General features: G+C 40.0%; 1 protein-coding gene across 1 annotated transcript in view; it reads left to right on the forward strand.

Moving 5' to 3' along the window:
- Nucleotides 1–29: 29 nt before the first annotated feature.
- Nucleotides 30–24,421, forward strand: part of LOC124260885 (equilibrative nucleoside transporter 3-like) — a 51,144-nt gene continuing 26,752 nt past the window's right edge. The window contains 6 exon segments of the mRNA XM_046695208.1: nucleotides 30–288; nucleotides 406–653; nucleotides 15,036–15,117; nucleotides 16,800–16,960; nucleotides 17,776–17,870; nucleotides 18,150–18,200. Of these exon segments, the coding sequence (XP_046551164.1) occupies nucleotides 541–653; nucleotides 15,036–15,117; nucleotides 16,800–16,960; nucleotides 17,776–17,870; nucleotides 18,150–18,200 (502 nt within the window). The 5' untranslated portion in view covers nucleotides 30–288; nucleotides 406–540.

Raw genomic sequence — 24,421 nt, forward strand, 5'->3', positions numbered from 1 at the left:
CATTCGGAGTTTTTAAAAGTCACGGAATTAGTCGAGGAATTCCGATTGATTGTCAATATGGCGAAGTAAATATGGAGCAAAGTTCGTGTTGTTAGTCACTTCATACGAATCTAATTGTAGCACCGGTTCACTTCCTCTCCTGTTCGAACTCTTGACAGTACTTAGAGTGGTACCTTGTTCTTTTGTAAACGATCAACACACGATCTACTCCAACACACTTGAACGTTTATATCTGTTTGTTCTTGTGAAAGTGACAAAAATCTGAAAATTTTCCGGTGGCAATGACAGGTACATGTATATTGACCTTTCGATTCTATTTCTAACCAGCTGCACGTGACATAAGCTGTCATATAAACTTATAAACTAGCTCTTTGTCACTAATTCACGTCTGTGTTTTTGTTGCAGAGTTAATGGAAAGATGAGTGATGATCAACCGACGATATGTACTTAATAGTTCCTTTAGTTAATGGCTGTAAATAGAAGAGTTTGGTAGATTTACAATTTTGCAAACTTTGCAACGTTGGAGAAGCAAACAGTATCATGGCAGAATATATGGCAGATATCACTGAGAGAGAAGCCTTGTTGTCATGCTCTGTAAATGGAGATGAAAGTAAACACAAATATGTACCAAGACGGCAGATTCCAGTAGACAGGTAAGACTAAGTTAATTCTACACAAATATGTTCCAAAACTCAAATGTTTTAGAAAGTAGACAAATCTAAACACAAAGTGAACTGTCTACCATACTGGATAATCTTTACAAAATCATGTTTTCCATATGGTAATTTTGAGATGTCTGCTACGTCACATATATTTTACTCTCAAATATAATGTATATCGCCCTGATTTCCTCATGCATTTTGAGCGTCAAATAACAAATTATCTGTGTCACTGTAACAAACAGTCCAGACGAAATCCCGAAAAATACATAGGGTGCAAAGATGAACACCCTATGCAAGAGTGTCCACCTGCCTGTATCAAAGTCCATCTTTTTACCCTTACCATTTCAAGTCAGCATTTTTTAGCTTGATCGTGACACCATCCCATGTGAAGCATGAGTTATGTGACAAGAATACAGTATTCAAACAGATGGCTGTTCTTATTTCACACAGATAGCGACTACCATGTTAGGAAACCTAGTCAGTCAGGTTACAAATTCAGTTTTCAACCCTGACAGACAAACACGATGACAGATAAGCCTTTTAAACATACTTACTGCCATTATTTCATTTTTACAGTAACAGAGGCTCATTGATGACACTGACTAGTTGGCGCTGTGCATGAAGAATGTTAACTGATTGTTTGGCAATTAGTTTTATATCTTATATGATCTTACATCTGTTAAAAATCTAGAAAGGACAACAGAAACACTACAGATAGCACTGAGGCAGAAAAGGTTAATATTGCTCCTAAAATGTCATTGGGTAAGAGACAACTTTGTCCCTGATCATGAGGCATGAATGAAAACTGAGCTACCGACAAGACCTGGCATGACTTTCCCACACAAGATGACATCAAATTGTTTATCATTATTATTCAGATGTTCAAGGAACAATCAGTAGAGATAAGAAATAACATACAGTCAGAAATGAAGAGTGAAGTACAGGTACAGGGTGGCTAACAATTCAATATACACTGATGAGGATGTGTATGTCATAATATACTACCCATCAAAAGTTAAGACTCACTTAAAGCACTCATTATATGTTATATAAATATATATGATTTCATTGAAGATGAATTTCTCCACTAATTTGGGGGCAGCAAACCAGCAGCAAAATTTATGCAGATGAATTCCACGATGATCATACATCAAATTGTTGAAAAGCTTGTGCAAATATCATGCATGTGAACAGCTGCGTTTTGGTGTAAAGTTTTGTTACAAATTAGTTTCATCATTTATTGAACTCATGACAATAATCTTTTTAACGTTACAAATTTGTTTTACAATACATCAGTTCATGTGTAAAGAATACCTTTAAACAGTATGAGATATTTTGCAAAATCTAGTTTAGAACAGTTTACTGAAGTAAGTGGCTAAATTTACACTATTGAGTCTAAACTTTTGATGGGTAGTATATATACACAGTTATTAATGAAGAGCGAAGTATGGGTACAGGGTGGCTAACGAGTCAATATACAAGGTAACAATGATGAGGATTAACAGTGAAGATTGGCAATTGAGTGATAGAAAGAAATACATGACATTGTACATGGTAATTTGCCGCCAGAAATATATGTTATATATGACATATCTAATTAGGGCTCCTTGCCTCTAGGCATGAGACCTATTGTAATCGCTCGGATTATTATTATTATAAATATTATTATGTTTTACAGATTAAAGATAGTATGCAGCAGAGAGGGTTCGGGTGGTCCGGGCACAGTCAGGCTGGTTAGGCTCATCATCAGCTCAGGGCCTTCCCCCCCCTACTACAGACAGCCCACACAGTGAATGGGACTTCTCCCAGGAAACACTGCCTAGTCGAACCCACCAAGAACTTTCCGGAGAATATGAAGGCTCCCCAACACTGCAGCCTTCTGCATTACCCAGAGTGTCAGAAGGGCTGTGCTCCTGGTGGAGAACACGGGCACTCTCCTGATCTTAGCCAAGAGATCAGGAGGTACCAAACCAAGGGCACCGAGAACAATGGGGAGCCTGACGACAGGGTACTTGGGATGCAAGCGAGACATTTCAAAGGCGAGGTCCGCATATTTATCATGCTTTTCCTGAATCTTGCCAATCACATTGCTGTCAAAAGGGACAGAAAATTCAATGATATAAATAAATTCATTGGCTTTATCAAAAAGGTCAAGATCAGGTTTGTTGGCAGAAATTCTTCTAAGGCTGTATATGGGCCTATTCCAGAGAAGTTTGAAAGCATCATTTTCCATGACGCCCTGGACGTGTTCAGGGTCGTACCATGGATGGACCTCGGGAGTCAGAGCCACAGGCATGTCGGAGACGGTAGTAAAAGCAACGAGCCATGCCATCATGTCGTTTAAGATATGCTGTTTGTGCCAAGGAAGGGCATCCACTGAGAAGGTGTTGGACAGTCTCTGTGAATTCATTGCAAAGTCGACATTTCATATTAATATTCTCTTTAAGAATCACATTTAGGCGATTGCGAGTGGGAAGTGACTGGTCCTGAGCAGCAAAAAGGAAGCCCTCAGTTTCACATTTGAGACCAGCTGACTTCATCCAGGTGAAGGAGTCGGTGGGATTGCTATTCTGTTCCACACACTGCATGTACACACGATGCAATGGCTTCTCAGAAAGCTTCTCCACAAAAGACTGACTCTGGGCAGACTTGGTGAAGGACTTCACCTGGTTTACTCCCATCGCTGTACCGTCTGGAAGACCTACTGTTATTATCCGAATATTCTTCTTCTTATTATTATTATTTGTACAAATTTTGTGACAGCTCTCCTGAAGTAACTACTGGGTCGATTTTCATGAAACTTTCAGGGGTGATAACCTGTGTACTGAAATTGATACATAGTCGAAAAAATTCCGGCTTCCGGTAAGGGCAGACAACCCAAAATGTCGAAATCTTTGAACCTCAATATCTCCAAAACTATAAGAGATAAATGGACCAAATTTTCACTCAATGTAGACAACATCCTTCTTCATTGATTCAACGCATAGCGGAAGTTGGCCGCTATGACAGATTCTCTGCCATTTTGAAAAATTGACAGTATGGCACAATCATGTTTGATATATCGTATTAAAGCCCACACTTAGTACTACATAAACCCTTCAAGGCATGTCTATATCTTGAATAGTTTTGGAGTTATTGCCCTTGGAAGTTGGTCAATTTTGTCAAAACGCATTTTTATAGTGTTCATAAAAATGTCACATCTCTGACCTGACCTCAGGGGCGATTTTCATGACACTCTCAGGGATGATAGCCTGTATGCTGAAATTGATACAATGTTGAAAAAATCCCGACTTCCGGCCTCTGGTCAGGGCAGATAACCCAAAATGTCAAAATATTTCAAAATATTTCAACCTCAATATCTCCAAAACTATAAGAGATAAACTGACCAAGTTTTTACTCAATGTAGACAACGTCATTCTCCATCGATTCAACATATACAATAAGTCAGGCAGCAGAAGAAATTTTCCGCAATTTTGGAAACACTGAATTTTTTGCCGATTTTCACCTTTTGACGGTGCCTGTGTTTAAAAATCTCCTCTCCAGAACATCATACAGTACAATCGCGTTCACTACGCCGTTGGAAAGCCTATACTCTGGACACCTTAATTTGTTCAAGGCATGTTGATATCTTGAATAGTTGTAGAGTTATAAGCCTTGGAAGTTGGTCAATTTCTCCAAGACACATTTTCATAGGGTTCATAAAAATGTCACAGCTCTGCAAAAAACACAATGGATTTCGTTTTCCATGGTACCAAACTGTAGATCATTGAATGGGGAACATTTTTGCTTCACATTATGATCATGTAAAAGTCAATAATTACATCTAAATTACGACACAAACCCGAACATTCGGATTTAGCGCATTTTGTTAGTGGTGAGATAGGTGAAGGAAGTACCAGTAAAATATAGCAACATTCACCACTTCCTGGCTTTCCAATGCCCAGAGAAATAGTTCCCTCTTTAACAGGCCCCAGCTCCATTCTTCTTAGATCTACTGTCAAAAGAGCTAGTGTTCTGGAATTGGCAGGATCTAATCTCTCCAGCAGTTTGTGTGCCAGCCTGAGTTGAGTTGAGTTTCTGTGACAGGATCATACTTGACATTTTCATAACAACAAAATCAGCAACATTTACCAGTGATCTCTCTTTTAGTATATGTCTGTATACTGTATATTGTATATTGCTCATTTCCTTGGCTGTGCTTGGCTGTGCGTTCCTCTTTGTTTTTCTGCAGTTTGTGTCAGCTGAATTGAATCAACATTTCACATTAACTAACATTTACTTTCTTGGTAATTCTATCTCAGAAACACTGTAATGGGCGATCCAGTTGGTGTCCAAAGAAACAGGATAAGTAAAGGTAGCCACGGGGAGTGTATGAGGAAGTCTGAAGACTGTCAGTATTGCCCAGGAGGCAATCCTAGTTATTAGGTCTTAAGACGAATGTCTGGAAGACATACTGTTATTATCAGAATATTATTCTTATTATTTGTACAAATTTTGTGACAGCTCTCCTGACCTAACCACTCGGCCGATATTCGTGAAACTTTCAGGGGTGATAGCCTGTGTGCTGAAATTAATACATAGTCGAAAAAAATCCCGACTTCTGGCTTCCGGTAAGGGCAGACAACCCAAAATGTCGAAATCTTTACACCTGAATAACTCAAAAAGTATAAGAGATAAATTGACCAAATTTTCACTCAATGTAGACAACACCATTCCCCGTCGATTCAACACATACCGGCAGTTGGCCGGCAGGTCAAATTTTCCGCAATTTTGAAAAAACTGAATTTTTTGCCGATTTTCACCTTTTGACGGTGCCTGTGTTTAAAAATCTCCTCTCCAGAACATCATACAGTACAATCGCGTTCACTACGCCGTTGGAAAGCCTATACTCTGGACACCTTAATTTGTTCAAGGCATGTTGATATCTTGAATGGTTTTGGAGTAATCGCCCTTGGAAGTTGGTGAAATTTTCTAAGACGCATTTTCATAGGCTTAAAACATATGTCCCAACTCTGCGAAAACACAATGGATTCCATTTTCAATAGTACCAATCTGTAGGTAATTGAATGGGAAACATTTTTGCTTCACATTATGATTTTGTAAAATTCAATAATTACGTCACAATTACGACTCAAACACAAGCTTTACGATTTGTCACATTTCCGCACGTTTTGACGGTGCCTGTGTTTAGAATTCTTCTTCTCCAGAACGGCATATAGTACTATCGTGTTCTATGTATCGTTTTAAAGTCCACACTTAGGACCACTTAAACCCTTCAAGGCATGTCGATATCTTGAATAGTTTCGGAGTTACTACCCTTGGAAGTTGGTAAATTTTGTCAAAACGCATTTGTATTGTTCATAAAAATGTCACATCTCTGACCTAACCTCTGTATCGATTTTCATGAAACTTTCAGGGTTGATAGCCTGTATGCTGAAATTAATATAATGTTGAAAAAATCTCAACTTCCGGCTTCCAGCAGTTTGTTTGCCAGCCTGAGTTGAGTTGAGATTCTGTGGCAGGATCATACTTGACATTTTCATAACAACAAAATCGGCAACATTTACCAGTAATCTCTCTTTTAGTATATGTCTGTATATATTGCTCATTTCCTTGGATGTGCTTGGCTGTGCATTCCTCTTTGTTTTTCTGCAGTTTGTGTCAGCTGTATTTAATCAGCGCCAAATTAGGGCGTCAACATTTCACATTAACTAACATTTACTTTCTTGGTAATTCTATCTCAGAAACACTGTAATGGGCGATCCAATTGGTGTCCAAAGAAACAGGATAAGTAAAGGTAGCCACGGGGAGTGTATGAGGAAGTCTGAAGACCGTCAGTATTGGCCAGGAGGCAATCCTAGTTATTATTATTACTATTCCGCCGATTTTTGTACCAAACACAACACCTAAACCAATGCTACAAATTGCTTACAAAAAAATCACACAGATGCGCACCGAGGTGTAGATATTCCCCTTAAGGTGTACATATTCCCCTCTAGGCCTAATAGCAAAGGGGAGATAATGTTTTTCAGCAGTTTTCTGAGTAGTTTGCTCCCAAAATGTGCAAATTCTGCACAAAAAGTGCCAGTATGATAGATGAAGTATTGGTGAGTCCAGAACACTAATTGTTTTGACCGTAGACCCAAGAACAACTGAGATACAGCCTTTTAAAGAGGGAATTTTTTCTTCTCCAGACTTCTTAAACGTACATGACCACCACGACCCCGGCTGTATTTAGAAGATCCGCTCGCCTGTCAAAAACTTGTTCTGGCTCTGTTTTGGACGATTTCTAGCCCTCAAATACACTGCAAGTAAAATCGCTGGAGTCAGATTTGAATGTTTATCATCAATATATGAGCGGCAAATCGTGAATCAAGCTGTCAAAATTATATCTGACCGTACTCACTACTTAAATTCGGAATACAACCTCCTCCCTTCAGGCCGCTGCTACAAAGTTCCAATTGTGAAAACTAATAGCGCCCGTACATCCTTTATTCCAAGTACCATATCTCTCTTAAACAAATGCGAAGATACCTAAATCAAAGAATTTATGTAAATATGTTTGGTATCTCTCTAATGTGTCAGTAGCTCTGCTGACGTAACACAAATTCCTGAAAAGGTGCGGCGGGGGATATAGTATTAGGCTCCGTTCGTCCGTCCATCCGTACGTACGTAAGAATTGGAATATCTTAAGAACCGTTCACTAGATTCTTTTCATATTTGGTACCTGGGTTCATCACACTATAAGAAAGGTCCAAGTCAGGTTTGGTGACCTTGACCTTCTTTTTAAGGTCACAAGGGGACTTTCACGTTTTACCTGCATGTTAAGCTATCTCAAAAACCGTTCACTGGATTTTCTTCATCTTCAATACCAAGCTTTATCTCCGGAAGGCGCAGGGCCCAGTAGATTTTGGTGACCTTCACATAATTTTCAAGGTCACAGAGACACTTTGAAGATTTCAGCATATTAAACTACATGTTATGCCTGTCAGCGAGATACCTCAAGAACCATTCACTGGAGTTTCTTCATATTTGACACCAAGCTTAATCCAGGGAAGGCGCAGGGCCCAGTCGATTTTGGTGACCTTCACTTAAGTTTCAAGGTCACAGTGACACTTTGAAGATTTCAGCATGTTAAATTGCTTGTTAAGATAGTCAGCAAGATATCGCAAAAGCTATTCAGTGGATTTTCTTCATATTTGACACCAAGCTTCATATGGGGAGGGCCCAGTCAATTTTTGTGACCTTCACGTAATTTGTTGGGTCACGATGACACTATGAAGATTTCAGAATGTTAACCTGAATTGTCAGCAAGATATTTTAAGAACGGTTCACTGGATTTTCTTCATAGACTTTCAAAACCTCCCTTGAATGTTTTTCAATAAGCAGTTTCTTTAGTACTAGTTTTGCATATTTCATACACTATGACATTCATGTCAAGGTCAAAGTCAGTCTTGAAAATATGTGTGTGTTTGAACAACTAAAGAGCATGATTATGTTTTTGTTGACATTTAACTTCATCTTAAACTTTCATTACTTTATAAGTTTGATTTGATAATTTGCGGCGGGGGATTATGTCACCTGAGTAACAATGCTTGTTCTATTCTATTCTATTCTATTCTATACAATTCAAACACTCATAACTCTCAAACCACCCGTCCGATTTCGACCAAAATGTACCTGTACAAGTGGGCTATTGGTGTCAATTATAACTACTGATTGCAGGAATGTATCTCCAAAGACGAGCAGTGAAATGATTCATATTAACTAAAACTATTACAGCTTTCATCAAATATGTGACAGACACAATAGGCTAGATAGAACTAAAGCCGAGAAGCCCTCATCGTTGCTTGTAACTATATTTTCAGTGCATAAGCTAAATTTGTTATATATACATGGTCTTGTTATTCGTATAGGCATGATAGATGTATACCACTAACAGCTAACATTTTTAAGATATGCATGAGCTAGTTAATGTTAAACACAGGCATGGCAGATGTTTCAGCTGAATTATTTCTGTCCTGTGAAGTTGGCAGGGGACTTAAAAAATGTTTGGTTTACCAAATTAGTTACTGCAGATGATGAGCAAAGAACACATCCTATTTTGTTATATCTCATTGAAATCATACTTTTAATTTCTAAGTGTTTGGGCTGGTCCATTGTATGAAATAGGTAACAGACGGGAGATTAGCAGTGCACTGGACCATGAACTTTGTTGTTATACGATTTAGGAGTTATGGGCTGTTGGGGTTTAGGGAGGTTACAATTTTAATGAGTATGTGTACAAGCGCTATTGTGGTATCTTCCCATTATGACTACTCCCAATATGACTACTCCCAATATGACTACTCCCATTTGGTCTTTTCATGAACATATAGTGGAGCACCCCTACAATTAATAATGTTCTGTACCTGTATAGTTGATTACTCCCAGGTTGGCTACTCTTTGAAATAAACCTATTAGGGAGACTCCCAGGGACTACCCATATTTGAATCAGTAGAAGATAAGTGAATCAGGGATCTTGTGATCATTCATTGTTTGTTATAATATATTTTGGGCCATCAACCAGTATCCACAGGTAGGAAATGGTTACTTGTACTGAATTTTATAAGCAGGATTGATAATTTACCAGGTAGATGCATATACTATTCTTAGCCAAAGTCAGGTTTTAGGAGATTATACATTAAACCTTTCTGGCAATTTGTCTGATCGGCATGCCATTTTTTAAAAAATTGATCAGACATGCTGAAATACTGTGGAGATAAGCCATTGTCGGTCATACATAAGGGGATAATTAAACACGAATGACAAACCACATTTGTCTAATATAAATTTAACATTAGCAATCCATTGTGAAGCATACATATTATTTTCTAGCATTTGTGATGAAACATTGTGAATTATAATTGACGTTTTATTTTGATGTATATTAGTAGCAAGTTTAAACCAATATGAAATTATTTGCTTTTTTAATACAGTACAACCAGAAATTATTGAGAATTTAAAGATTGTAATTGTATTTTATTTTATTCATTCATTACTCACGTATTAAATGTGAATATTAGCAGAACATAACTCCAGATTCAAAGACAGGTGAACAGTTAGTATTTTGTCAAGTCACCATGGGCAGCAATGCAGGCTTCAATGCGGCGGGGCATACTACTGATCAAAGAAGTTAGAAAGTCATGGTCCACCTCTTCTTTCATTTCAGCAATATTTGTCAGATTTTTCTTATTGACATTTTCCTTTATAAGTCCCCAAACATTTTCTATTGGATTTTGGTAGGGCTATCACTTGGCCAATCTAATAATGTCATATTTGGGGTCCGAAACCAGGCCTGTGAATGCTTTGAACGATGTTTTGGGTTGTTGTCCTGCTGGAAAATCCAATAATGTCCATAGAACATGTGAGCAGATGGAAGTAAATGTCCCTTGAGAATATCTGTGTACCACTCACTGTTCATATTCCCTTCAAATACACAGAGGGGTGTTGCCCCTAACACAGATATGTCACCCCACATGTTAAATTTCGGACTGTTCCTTGGGCGCTGATACAAAGGTTTTTCAGTTTGTTTGGTCCAGAATTTCAGTGTATTAGGAAACAGCCACACAGAACTTTCATCTGAGAAAATCACATTGTCACAGTTACAATTTCTATGCTGTAAACACCAGTTCAACCTTCGCTCCTTTTGTTCAGGTTTGATGGTGATGGAACTCCTCGACTTTTCTGCCAACCCATTGCATGCAGCTCAGTTCTAATTGTCTCCTTACAGACAGCCACAGTTCCTCTATCAATCATATCCAGCCTTAAGTTTTCTAAACTCCTTCGTTTGTTTTTAGAAACAAGAATACCAAGCCGCCTCCTGTCACCGACAGTCAATTTTCTGGGCCTACCTGCGCCTCCCTGATGCTCAATGCCATATCCATTTGCAATATTTTTCAAAACATGATAAACAGTGGACAAAGGGATGCCTGTTCTACTTGAAATCACTTTAGCTGATCTGATGTCCTTGTTATAATACTCTAAAATCAACTTCCTCTTCTCTAAATCATCCATACTGAGGATCACTGAAAATGTCGTCTGCTAGCCAGTAAACAAAGGGGGATAGCTCTTCACAAACTAATGAAAAATGATTAACAGAGTTGTCTCTCTTGAATGAAACCAAGCACTTGATAGCTGGTCAAGGTTGTTTATACTAGAAATCCAGTTAAACATATTCCTAAAATTCTCAATAATTTCAGGTCATACTATATATACAGAGATAGGAAGATGTCCAGTCTCTCCAAAGACCATGAAGGATGGTGTACTCTTGCATAGTTTCAGGACAGATTTCATGAATAACCTGTGAACATTTTTTAAAATGGCTATATTTGAATATCCCACACCTCGCAACCATAAGTAAATGATCTTCCCCATTGACATGTAAGGTTCCTCAATGAGGGGAATGTACTAGACCTGTATGAATGCAGAACGTGGACACACTATTGAACTTACTTGTGAAGCACATCTTGTGTTAGGCATCAATCGCATTGATCGCTGTGATTTTGGACTGTTGATCACTACCATACCTTGAAACATTTATCTTTTCATGTATTTACATTTTATTCCTTGCAGTAAACATGTAACACTGATTTTATGTCTCACAATAACTTAGGCCTTTGAGTATATTTAGCAATTTGATGTACACAATGCCAACACACTGATATTGAAACTTAAAGTCAGGAAAAGTAATGAGCCAATATTGGAACATGACATGATGGTGTCATGTTACAACTGTTGCTTGACAGGAAGTAATTGACATGTTCAGTAAATTTTGTCAAATGCAAACATTTGTGGTTTGAGTCTGCATTGCTTCAAAGATGAAACAAAAAAATTCCATAGGTAAATACACCACAGTTGTTTGCAGAGTCCATTGTCCCAGGTTTGTCCTGGTGCAGAAATATTGCTGCATAAAGCCAAACTCAGAACAAAACTTGTTCATGTCCTCATTCAGCATGTACTGCATCACACACCATGTTACTATTTTAGCTGATGAAACTATAGACATGTGTTCTACCATCAGAAACAGGACTGTACAGTATTACTGGTAAACATTTGTCAAACAATACATATTGCTGTATGTTTTCTGAGAACCAATATATTGTGTAAGTTTGGTGATTATCTCTATGGTTTAAATGTGAAACTACACAGTCTTTCATTCACAACTTCCAAATGACTGGTACAGTTGTCACAGGATATCATCACATTGTCCCTCGACCCACTGTCAGGTGATGTAGCTGAAGCCTGTCAGTGATTCACGTTAATGGCTGCTAGATAGGGTGACATCATGGTTATGGTTCATATGAACCAATATCTGTCTATCTGCAATATCTAGTAATCCTCAGACAATGGAGTATTTGCAGGAAAGTTTTTTGATTTGTTCATTTATGCCTGGTGCCAGTGATGAACAGACGATCATGTTTTAATCAGACATGATAATAGAACACATGTTGCCTTGCCAGTGTGGGAACTAAGCTGTAGTTTAGAGCAGTGATCAAGTCCATCAGCTGTTGTCAATAGCTACTTCAATACTTATCTGGTGTGTTACAAATGGACACTGATAAAGAAAAGCAGATGCTTCTCATGGAATCGGAAGATAGTTGCAGAAAAGACAGGTATTTATTGCAGATTGTGGAATTGGTCTCAAGTGAATCTTTGAAGTAACGGCTAATCAGTAACACTACTTTGGCCAGACAGGCTCCTTGGCCAGACAGGCAGAGTGACCATATGATTCTTCAGTCTAAATTGGACCTCTGTATCAAAAGCTAATGGTATTTAGACAGTGTTGGAATGATTAGACTTGTTAAATATATATTGCTTCTGTTTGATGACTTGTGGAACTGAACAGTCAAAACATCAGAACTCCAACAAACTAGCTGATGGCTCCCCAGTTGGGAGTTTTCACAGCTCCCATTACTTCTGCCATTCTGTTGCCAGTCATGGACCTTCTCAGTTAAGGCCTGTGTTGGGTTTAGATATACCTACATAGTTGACAGGACTATATACCTACATAGTTGACAGGACTATATACCTACATAGTTGACAGGACTGTATACCTACATAGTTGACAGGACTATATACCTACATAGTTGACAGGACTATATACAGGACTATATACCTACATAGTTGACAAGACTATATACAGGACTATATACCTACATAGTTGACAGGACTATATACCTACATAGTTGACAGGACTATATACCTACATAGTTGACAGGACTAAATACCTACATCAGTGTAGGAAAGATAGCCCGTCCCAACGTCCGAGACGGGTGAATTTTGTGGAGGACGGGTTAAAAAAATATCTAGTCCATCCTCATGTCGGGTAAATTTTAGCAAACCAATGACATATATATAATGATTATAACCTTTTTGAATATATACTGCCGAAGGTGTTTTATTTATATTTGGAGGAAAGGCTAGATTTTGGCAGGACTGGTAAAAAAATTGACCTGCCAGTCCTGTGGACAGGCTAGATTTTCTACATCTTTCCTACACTGCCTACATAGTTGACAGGACTAGCATGGCCACATGCCATGTGTCCAGTTAAACTATGCAATGACATCTCTGATCACGTGACACATTCATTTCAGACTAAAATACTACAATGCGTTAATCTAGGGCATTTAGGGCACACATGTTATAATGAGTTTAAGTATTTACATATTTATGTATTTGATTTGCTATGAGCATGTCTAATTATTTTAATTTCAATTCGGTTTCTACATTGTAAGGTTTCCAGATGATTTCCTGAAATACATCTGGTCATGAACAGCAGATTAGGCAGGATGTATTTGTTTCCTGGACTGTGTAATGGAATGTAGATGTCTCTTTACATCTGTTTATACATATGTTTGTACACAATAAAATATATACTATAAGAGGAGAGGAGGTACTGTTAACAGCTGCAGGTGACATTTCAAACATTACAAGCCACAGTCACAAGATGAAATAATTCAAAATGGCCACCAGCCCGTCACATTTTAGTACAGCCTTCATACCAATTTCCTCTCCTGCAAAACCATTGGACATAATGCTTTCAAATTATCTTTCTTTTAAAAATATGATTGTTTTTAAATTTGAAAATTCAAATTGGGCACCTTCTGGAGTTCACAAGGGACATATATGTAGATGTGATACAGGAGATGTGAAGTCAGGTGTAAATTAAGGTTTTAATAATAATATACTTTTATATTCGTTGTGTGCATTCATCCAGTTTTTATGCATGAAAGATATCCATACTTCAATATTTGTTGTTTTTCTGCTCATTCTGGCCAGTGTGCGAAATAGCCACTGGCCCGCTAGTGAATTTTCATGGGGTCATTTTGTAAATATATCACTCTCTCCGAAGTTATAGCACATTTTTAAATGATGCAAGATTATGGCTTGATAAAAAAGATCATCATATTAGCAGCTTAATGATGAAACCCGTGTCTACATTCAAATTTCGGACTAGTGAATTATTCTGTGAGCTAGTAACTTTCAGGCATAACTAGCCCGACTGGCTTGCAAAATTTGGAAGCTATTTCGCACACTGCTTCTGGCATATGATTGGTTAACATGGAAAGTCAGCACCGCCTCCTTGCTGTTGTGAATAGGTTGCCTCTCTTGACATTGGAATTTCAAGGGTTCGATCTCCTTGCCACGTCAAAGCAAAAGATGTTGAAAATGGTAGTTACTGTTCTGTGTTTTGGCGCATTGCAATAAAGGACAAAGCAAGGACTGACTGACAGAGATATAATGTGTGAGTGCGGAGTCCAAACTGTAGCATGGTTCATCAGCTTCCACCTGGAACCTGACAGTGGACTAGTTCAAGCAGCCATATAAACATGTCACTACATAAGTGTGTCAGTGAAATAATCTTAATTGATTGCAGTGTTAAAGTCCATTTCACATCTTTCACCTCACTTCCAAAAACAGCACACAAACCCCTTCCCTTCTGAACCTGAAGCTTAATGATGAGCTATTCACCTGATACCCGACTAGGGTGCTGTAAGAAGTACTATAGTTGATTGTGGTCAACAGTCAGGGTAACCAGAGTGAAAATAACAGTCAATAGTCAACAGTCTTGTTTGCTTGGTTGGTACTGGTTGTACTGGTAATATTACTGAGATAATTACCTCCCAAACAACATTCTAAAAAGGTTCTTGATCGCTACTTGTATCAGAGTAACAGCCTCATTTCCATCAATGCCAGACAACCGCAGACAAATGGACTCACAGTTGACTCTTATCAAGTATCCTGCTGAAACTGTCTGACCTTTCTTCTGAACATTAAATATTAGATTGTCGCAGTGAAATTATTAATCTAGTTATTTTGTGTTTATTTCAGATGTTTTGCTGTCTATTTCATCTTCTTGTTCTTGGGGATAGCATCTTTGCTGCCATGGAATTTTTTCATCACTGCAAAAACGGTATGAGTAAGATTCTCAGGATATTCTTGATTGCTTTCATGTAATGGTTCACTGAAGTGTCTGTGCTGCAGCGGGGTAGCGTAGTGGATGAGGCATTCACTTATCACTGTGAAGACCCGAGTTCCATTCCCCACATGGGTACAATGTGTGAAGCCCATTTCTAAAGTACTGTCCGAATTGGAAAAAAACCCTGTTTTTTCGCATTTATATCTACAGTTTAAGTAGTTAACATGTGAAGGTATGAAATATGTGTTAAACTAAGTATGGCCTAACTACAGTCTCAGTGGCAGGGGGATAGGAAATGTAGAAAAAGGACTTTACTGAGGAGAGATTAGTGCAGAAATGAGCAATGCAGGTTTTTTCAAAGTCCAAAGCGACTTATTTGGAACAGACCATGGCTTTATGCAAATTAGTGTGCAGTGATATTGTATTACAAAGGACACTTTTTAAATTCCCATTTTGATATTAAACTTAGCTTTATTATAAATGATAGCTGACGCACAACATATTAACTTTAATACTGAAACTATTAAGGATGTAGCTACCATGGAGTCTCACTATCACTATAAAAAGAAACAGGTAGGAGGGGTCGTCTCAAAAGCAAAACCAGGACGGGTGTCACAGACGGTGGTTGGGGTCGGGCTGGGGGATGGAGATAAGATAATCCTTTAGGGGCATTAAACTGGAGAAGAAAACGGCGTGTCATAACAATTTACAAAAACTATCCAGTCCTGTCGATCTTCGGGTGGTCATGAAACCTATATATTTTAAGACATTTAATACGATGTTTGATTTAAGCTTTTCTATGAGCATCATGTTCTTTTACATATCTCAGCATCAACTTTATGAAAGAAAGACATGTAAGATGTTAATCAATAGATTAGACATGTTCAACACACATGAAAAAGTATGAAATATCATTGCAGCACATGCATTTCATGCCAGGCGAGTCGACGGTCTGTTGTCATACCTGTCTGAGCGACCTAATTGCAATCTATGGTCTGATCTATTGTTTTCAGCAGCTATTCGTAATTTTTCTAAGTTTTGTCCGATTTTACGAGTAAACATGCTTTTCTTGATATCCTATTAGGCTTCCCACTGAATGCCCAGTTAGGCCGAAGTGGGTTATTTCAACATGTGCTATTTGCAATTGTGTAAATTTGAGGGATACAGAGTAACAGCCTAAAAACAGTTTTTTTTCTATTTCCGACAGTACTTTAGTGTCCTCGCCATGATATTGCTGTAATATTTCTGAAAGCAGCATAAAAGTAAACTCATTCCTATACCTTTTACCATTATACAAGCTATTGAAATGTCTGTACATACCTGCATGTGTATCAGTGTTCACTGAACTTAAGGATAGCATTAGAATTTTGTTAGCAATCAAATACAGAACTACAGAACATTGTAAATACCTTTGGTCCCAACAGAGTATTGTCAAGGACTGCTGGCTTTCAAGACATGGAATGATTACCACCCAAATGTCTTCAGGATGTTATTCAAGTTTGGTAATGATGAAGGAAAATAGCCTATCAAAACTTGACAAAATCATGAAAACTTCCTGATGCTATGTCTCAAGCAACATCAAACTTTATACGCCAATATTCATAACAACCTAAACTTTCCCACTACTTTCCCAAAGTGTAACACCCCAATCCTCACTCCAAGCTTCCTCTTCCCAGTACTTCCAATACAAGTTGAGGAACACCACAGCAGCAGACGTGAGTTACAACAACCCGGCCAGCATGACAGAGTTGCAGCTGCTTCTACTCAGCTACCTTGAGATAGCCTCCACCGTCTCCAACTTTATCTGCCTGTGTTTTACAGCCATGTTTGTGAGATTGTAAGTTGCAGGATATTGGTGAAGCAGTGTAGTGGTAGTTGTATTTTTGCTCATCCTGATTGTCAAACGAGTGATAATCAATTAGGTTCATACCTATTCCCACAAAGCTGTTCATAAATATTAAATGGGTAATTTGTGGAGCCCATGTTTCCTGTGACATGATATTGCTCCGTGGATGGAATATTAAAGGGTGCCGTATTAAACAACTAGGGGTGGGTATTGCAGAGAATTTTTATATTGCGATATATTGCGATGTGAAAGCATATATTACGATATGTATTGCAATATATTGCAAGAATTATTTTTGACAAAAAACTACTTATAATCAAGTTAATGCTTGATTTATATAGCAAAAACACAACAAATCACTATGCTTGATTAATCTTTAATAAAAACTTTTAATCATGACAAAATATATAATATTTGGCACAAATGAAACAAGGAAAAGAACAATCAACATAGTGGTTACTAGTTTGAACTAGTTTTTCCACTCTCCAAAAAAGCCCTGAGATTTTAGACAGCACCTTGACCTGGTCAGGACATATCAGAGATCACAGGTCATTAATGAGTAAATATTTAAAACATTCAGATCCAGAACATTGGGAACAAAACTTAAGAACACAACTTCAAACCGAACTTTAACTTGGCTTCCGGTGTGAAAAACGGAAATATCCGAAGACTTCCGAGTGCTACAAAGTTTCTCGAATGCATGTCGAAATACCGGTTTTCAATCAGCAATAGGTATCGATTTCATGTTAAAACCGGTTATATTGCGCAGCCCTATAAACAACACACTAACATTTAATACGTTGCAGTATATCCTTGAAGAAGAGAGTGGTACTGTCCCTGTCTGTGATCATCGTTTTGTTTGCTGCTACCACAGTCCTGGTCGACGTCAACAGCGATGAATGTACGTACTCACCATAGTCAACATCAGTGTGGAGTATAACCAAACTCCAGCATTCAGTTCTTTATGCCCAGTATAGTTCGTTGCTAGTGAAATTCCTGATTACTAATATTTGGGTATTATTAGAGTTGACTGTTGTGCTTCTGTATTTTTTGTATGTATTGAAGTAATACTTTTCATATGGATTTTGGTGGTTTGGCTTATGTACCAAACATACCATTTTGATGCTGATTATATGGGTCATGTTAGAACCTTGGCTTTGAATTGAATCTTGTGTTGCAGGGCAGACGGCTTTCTTTGGAGTGACAATAGCCTCAGCAGCTGCCATAAATGGTAAGACGACCGGGAATTCATGAATGCGCCCTGAATATTCATATCTGTTATCATCATAAGAACATGGTAACTCTGGCACAAGGGCTGAATGAAACACACAATTGTCAAATATTGCAAGTTAACTATAGGTCAGTGCTTGTGGAGATGATGGAGCTTATGGCTCAAGATGGTCAATGGATTTAAAGTCAGAATGGCCTTCCCTATCCCCATGCTTGTTGTAAGACCTGACTAAACTCGATGTTGTCTGGTCACAGTGTGTGGACTTTCTGATACGTCAGTACAGTATATCAGTGACAAAGCTTAGGCTCTTCCTTTGTAACATTTAACTTGATATCTGTGTACCTAATAACTTTGTCCTTGTGACAAAAATAATGTCAAATTTTTAATCTTATCCTATCTCACGACTTGCACCTCTCTCTCTTGCTTCGACTTTTAGTGGAACGACTGTGAACTTTTTTTCACAGGCCTCCTTGTCCATTTGCCCGTGCACTCCATGCTGCTCTTCTTAATTAGCTTCCTAGTTCCTAATAAAACTTGCAGCATGCTCAACTAATTGCCCACGTGACTACCTTGAATGATCATTCTCTTTCTTGTCGCACGACTGTGTGGACGTGCTGTATATTAGGGACATTATTTCACCCTAACATCATGGGGAAAACAGATAATCAGTCAAGAAAAAGGAAAGTTTGTGCTCAATGCTAGACGAATTATTCGTCCCTCGACCCTCACTCGTCTTGCAGTGACTGTATTGGACAATGTAACTGGAACAAACGATGTGGCAAGTGAATTCACTAAAAGATGAGGATTTTAAGGCCTACCTTCATGTTTGCTCCCGGAGAGTCGCCGATAGGGACAGGAAATCAACAGAATCTGATCCCACTCCCGCCAAGCGTATCAAGTTACAGCGACAGAAAATCATACCTTCGCGCAAGAGAGCGACGTCTATGGTTCAAGAGGATTTTATGGACTCTTCATCAGATTCTTACTTATCTGAGGACGTTTGGCACCTATTACTTACGCATCAATCACCTCCTTCCATAGCGTCAGATCACTCGCGTGTGGTTGTGATCGACAATTCTTCGTTGCCTGTCCCATCTACACTACCAGGGGACCAGCCACAGTTCATTGAACCGGACGGAACTGACTACAACAGCGTCGCCTGGGGATGTTCATCATGAATCAACACCTCAGGTTTCGTCACCTAATCGCTGATCCAGATCACCACATCATTCTAGATCACCACAACGATCTAGATCACATTCACGATCCAGATCACCATCACAAGCCCAATCTAGATCACCGTGCCGATCAAGATCACAGGATCGATCCAGATCACAGTCACGATCCAGAGCACAACTACAATCCACATCACCTGATCAATCCAGATCACTTAACCGATCCAGATCACCAAACGGGTCCAGATCACAACTTCGAATCAGATCACCGGACAGATCCAGATCCACAGCCGATCCAGATGGCCGAACCGATCCAGATCACAACTTCGAATCAGATCACCAGACCAATCCAGATCACCGAATGGATCCAGAACACAACCTCGAATCAGATCACCGGACTGATCTAGGTCACCTAACCAATCCAGATCACAACATCGAAGTAGATCGCCAGACCGATCCAGATCACCTAACCGATCCAGATCAAATCAAGCCAGATCATAACTGCAAACCAGATCACCTGTTCGATCCAGATCACCTTATAGATCCAGATCACGATCACAGTTTCCAGTTAGTGCATCGAATCGATCCAGATCACTTTACAAATCCAGATCATCTTACCAACCCAGGTCACCTATACGATCTAGATAACCTTACAGAGCCATTGACCAATCGGGATCACAGTACAGATCCACATCTCATGGCTGATCCTATTCAGATGGTCGAACCTTGGTGCCGTTGTACAAAACAACCTTAGCGCTACGACTACCTTAAGTCTATGTTGAGGTATGGGAGTTACGGTCACCTTAGCGCTTAGATCGCTTTCTACAACGGCACCCAGAGCTCCAATCAGAACCAGATCACCAACTAGAACTACAGCGACCTGGACTAGTTCTTCATATCATACCGGATGACCTAGACATACTAGGGAATCCAGATCACCGGCTTACCACCTACTTCGGTACTTACCACGTCGAGATCTCAATACAGTTCCTCTGACTGACGTTCGGGTGATCATTGCTCTAATACCACTAATAGGCCTACAGTCTCTTATGATGCTCCGTCTACATGCTCTGAGAATCCTTCGACTCACTCTAGCATCATCGCCGAGTCATGGGAACCTGATAACAATCCCACTCCTACAGCGACTCCGACTCAAAATATGATGATCAGGGCCATAACCTCAGCCTGGAACCAAATACAGCCTTCTACTCCAGCCCATCCGGCTTCGGTAGCTCCTGGCTCTTCATCTGGTCCACCTCCTGAGATTGATCCAGTCCAAATAGCCATGCCTGCATCTCCAGCTCACATTTTGAGCTACACTCTTGCTGTTCGCCGACGTGGCCCCCTTAACATCTCTTCATGGGAGGAGCGATTTAAAACAGAACTGTTTCACCAGCCTTGGTTTACTGACTCCCTCTTCAATGGTAGCATCCAAGAAGTATCTAATAAAGTTGATAAAGAAACCATCTTTCAAGTCTCGATTGAACTGTTAAAGATACAGAAGTCACAGCTCCAGGACTCATTTAAACAGCGTCGAACTGCACAGTTCACCCTTACCAATCCGGATTTACGCAGTATTTTTCGTGGCGCATCCACTCAAGGCCGTGACAGAGGAAACAGATCTGGCCATGGTGGTTCCTCCTGTCCCCCACCTAGGACCAGCTCTGGCCCAGGGACCAGCGCCGGGAAGCAGTGACGGCTTGAGACAATCGCACGACTGGGACCTCCCATCCCCAGTCGTTCCGATTTACAACACTCCAGTAGGCGGGAGATTGCAGATCTTCGCCCGAATTGGACAATCCTCAAAGATCCGTACGTCACCAACCTGTTACTTCACGGCTATCAGCTATCCGTTATTGGCTGTCCACCTCTGATGTCGCATCCGGCTCATTGCTCATATCCTGTGGACCAGCTTCAGACTCTGCAATCCACAATAGGTATGCTATTAGAAAAACTCGCGATAGAGCTCCTAGGTCAATCGCCCGTCACTCCAGGATTCTACTCCCCTGTCTTCTTGGTTGCAAAGAAAAATTCCGACAAACTCCGGCTCATCTTCAATATGAAGTTGTTCAATGCCCGATTCCTGCTTCCACCGCCTCACTTCAGGATTGTGTCGATCAACCTTTTACACACCATCTTGAAGAAGGGAGACTTCCTCATCAGCCTAGATCTTCAGGATGCTTATCTTCACCTTCCGATACATCCAGAACACCGAAAATACCTTCGCTTCGTGTTCAACGGGAATCACTACCAATGGAAAGTCCTACCATTTGGAATTTCCACGGCCCCGTGGCTTTTTACCCGAATTACCAAGCCCATAACGAGCTTCCTCCACTTTCAAGGGATCACCTTCGAAAGCTACATAGACGATTGCATCCAGGCTCAACAGGATCCGATCGTATTACTTTGCCAGCTACAGTTCACCACCACGCTGCTCAGACAGTTAGGGTGGCTGTTGAACATCGTGAAATCGGAACTAATACCGACTCAGAAACTCCAATTCATTGGAGCACTGTTCGACACTCGTCAGGGGATGATGTTCGTACCTCATGACAGGTGGATAAAGATTCAGCAATGCATTCCTCCAGCACTGTCTCAGGCGAGAACCTTACGACAGTGGCAGGAGCTACTGGGCCTTCTGACGTCAGCTCAAGCCTTAACGTACAGAGGCCAGCTCCAACTTCGGCCGATACAGCTACGCCTGTACTTTCAGGCCGACAACCCCAAGGAACTAATATGCCTTCCAGAACCTGCTTCGTCCAGTCCTTCAATGGTGGCTCGACGAACGGAATGTTTGCGCCAGAGTCTCTATGATGCCCTTTGCACCGACTCTTCACCTATTCGTGGATGCATCCCTCATGGGTTGGGGAGCTCACTTCCTCAACCACCAAGTGGCCGGGCTGTGCTCATCCGACGAACGGGTACTTCATATAAACAAGCTGGAATTCAAGGCGGTAATTCAAGCTATCTCACATTGGGCAACAGAGCTTCAATCAAATCAGACAATTCGACAGTGGTTTGGTATATTAATCTTCTAGGCTCGACCGGCTCGGCGAATCTGCTACAATTGGCGATCAGGTTCTTCCATCTCATTTACTCAGTCAACATCGTAGCCAGAGCCAGACACATTCCTGGGGTAAAAAATGTGATCGCTGATGCATTGTCCCGATCCAACCGACCGTCCCCTGACAGAGTGGAAGTTACTGCCCCAGATCTTTCAGTCGATGATCTACCCGATCTACCAGAGGTGTTCGACATTCACGCTTACTGACCTCTACTCCACGGAGCAATTAGGTCAGTGAAGTGTGACACTCCCGAATTCCAGTGGATTTTGTTGCGTTCTGCCACCAAAGTTGCCTGGCACATCCTTTGACTAAGCTTAGGCAAAGGAGTGAGGGTCAATTTGAAACTGCCCGGAACTGAACGTTAAACCTTGGAGATGCCGAGTTGTGTTTCTCTTTCACCTGCCTAGGAGTTGCGTGCATGCGTAACAGGCCTCCCTTGTACATCGCTATCTATGGTTGCCATCAGTCCACACAGCTCCAAGACCAGCTGTTCGCACAGTCCAGACAGAAGGGTAATCTGCGGCCCGCCGTCCAACCATGGGATAAGTGCAAGTCGTGAGATAGGATAAGTTTAAAAATTTGGAAATTTTAATATGCAATTTTAATATAAATTGTATATTAATATACTCATCCTATCTCACGCGATGGATGCCCGCCCGGCCTCCCCACTACTCAGATTACAAAGTTGGCTCCAAGATGAGAATGATCATTCAAGGTAGTCACGTGGGCAATTAGTGGAGCATGCTGCAAGCTTTATTAGGAACTAGGAAGCTAATTAAGGAGAGCAGCATGGAGTGCATGGACAAGGAGGCCTATGGAAAAAAGTTTACAGTCGTTCCACTAAAAGTCGAAGCAAGAGAGAGAGGTGCAAGTCGTGAGATAGGATAAGTATATAAATATACAATTTATATTGAAATTTCCAATACTTAACCTTTGTTAAAATGTAAGGGTGGGTATTGCAGAGAATTTTCATATTGCGATATATTGCGATGTGAAAGCACATATTGCGATATGTATGGCAATATATTGCAAGAAGTTTTGTTTGACAAAAAAAGAATACTTATAATCGAGTTAATGCTTGATTTATAAAGCAAAAACAAAACAAAACCGTCATGTTTGATTAAAGGTCACATGCAATGTAAATCAAAACTTTGCAGATTCTGATACCTTTCGGTATGGACTTGCCGCAACAAATCATCAAAAATGCAAATTCAACTTATAAAGTTGAAAAATAACGCGATGAAAAAAAACCGGCGAAATCGGATTTCAAAAGATAAACTAAATTTCTCCTTATCCTGACTCATGCTTATTGCTTGTCTTCTTCTTCTTTGCGAACATAGTGGAACACGTGTATTTCCCTATTGAAGTTCCCTTCAATAAAAAATCACTAATTAGAACTCACCACGAGTTACCTCCCTTCCACAAGCNTTATTTATATTTAGGCGGGAACGAGGGCGCCACCGATCCGCATTTAAGATGCCCTAGTTGCATATCTCCATGCTCTATTGTTTCACGCTGTAAATTATGAATTAATTTGTCTAATTCTGCCTTTGATAAATATTTATATTCCGTCTTGTGACGGATGGCAGATAGATCTCGGAAACAATGTTCAGTCATGGGTAATAGATTGGAGTCAGATATATCCTGAGTTACCTTCGGGGGATAAGCGTGGGACGCAGTCCGCTATATCCTAGAAGCGACCTGCATCCCAGGACGTTCCTTCATCACAATCTAAGACTAGAAGAGCTTCCACGTCGTCTCAACGTACGCTCGGAACCCCCAGGTCTACAGCTTCGTCAAAAGGGAAATCCACGAAGGCTACTAAAAAAACAAAAAACCAAAAACAACAACTTTGCTTCTGATATTCAGAATTATGTTTATATGATGATGACATTCCGATTATCATTCCAGATGTACGTTATAAGAAGTGACCGGTATCGGCTACCGTCACTTCAGCGCAGATCAACATGCAACCAGAGAT

The sequence above is a fragment of the Haliotis rubra genome, unplaced genomic scaffold, assembly GCF_003918875.1.
Source record: "Haliotis rubra isolate DU_JTF1 unplaced genomic scaffold, ASM391887v1 Scf78, whole genome shotgun sequence".
Classification (NCBI taxonomy): Eukaryota; Metazoa; Mollusca; class Gastropoda; order Lepetellida; family Haliotidae; genus Haliotis; species Haliotis rubra.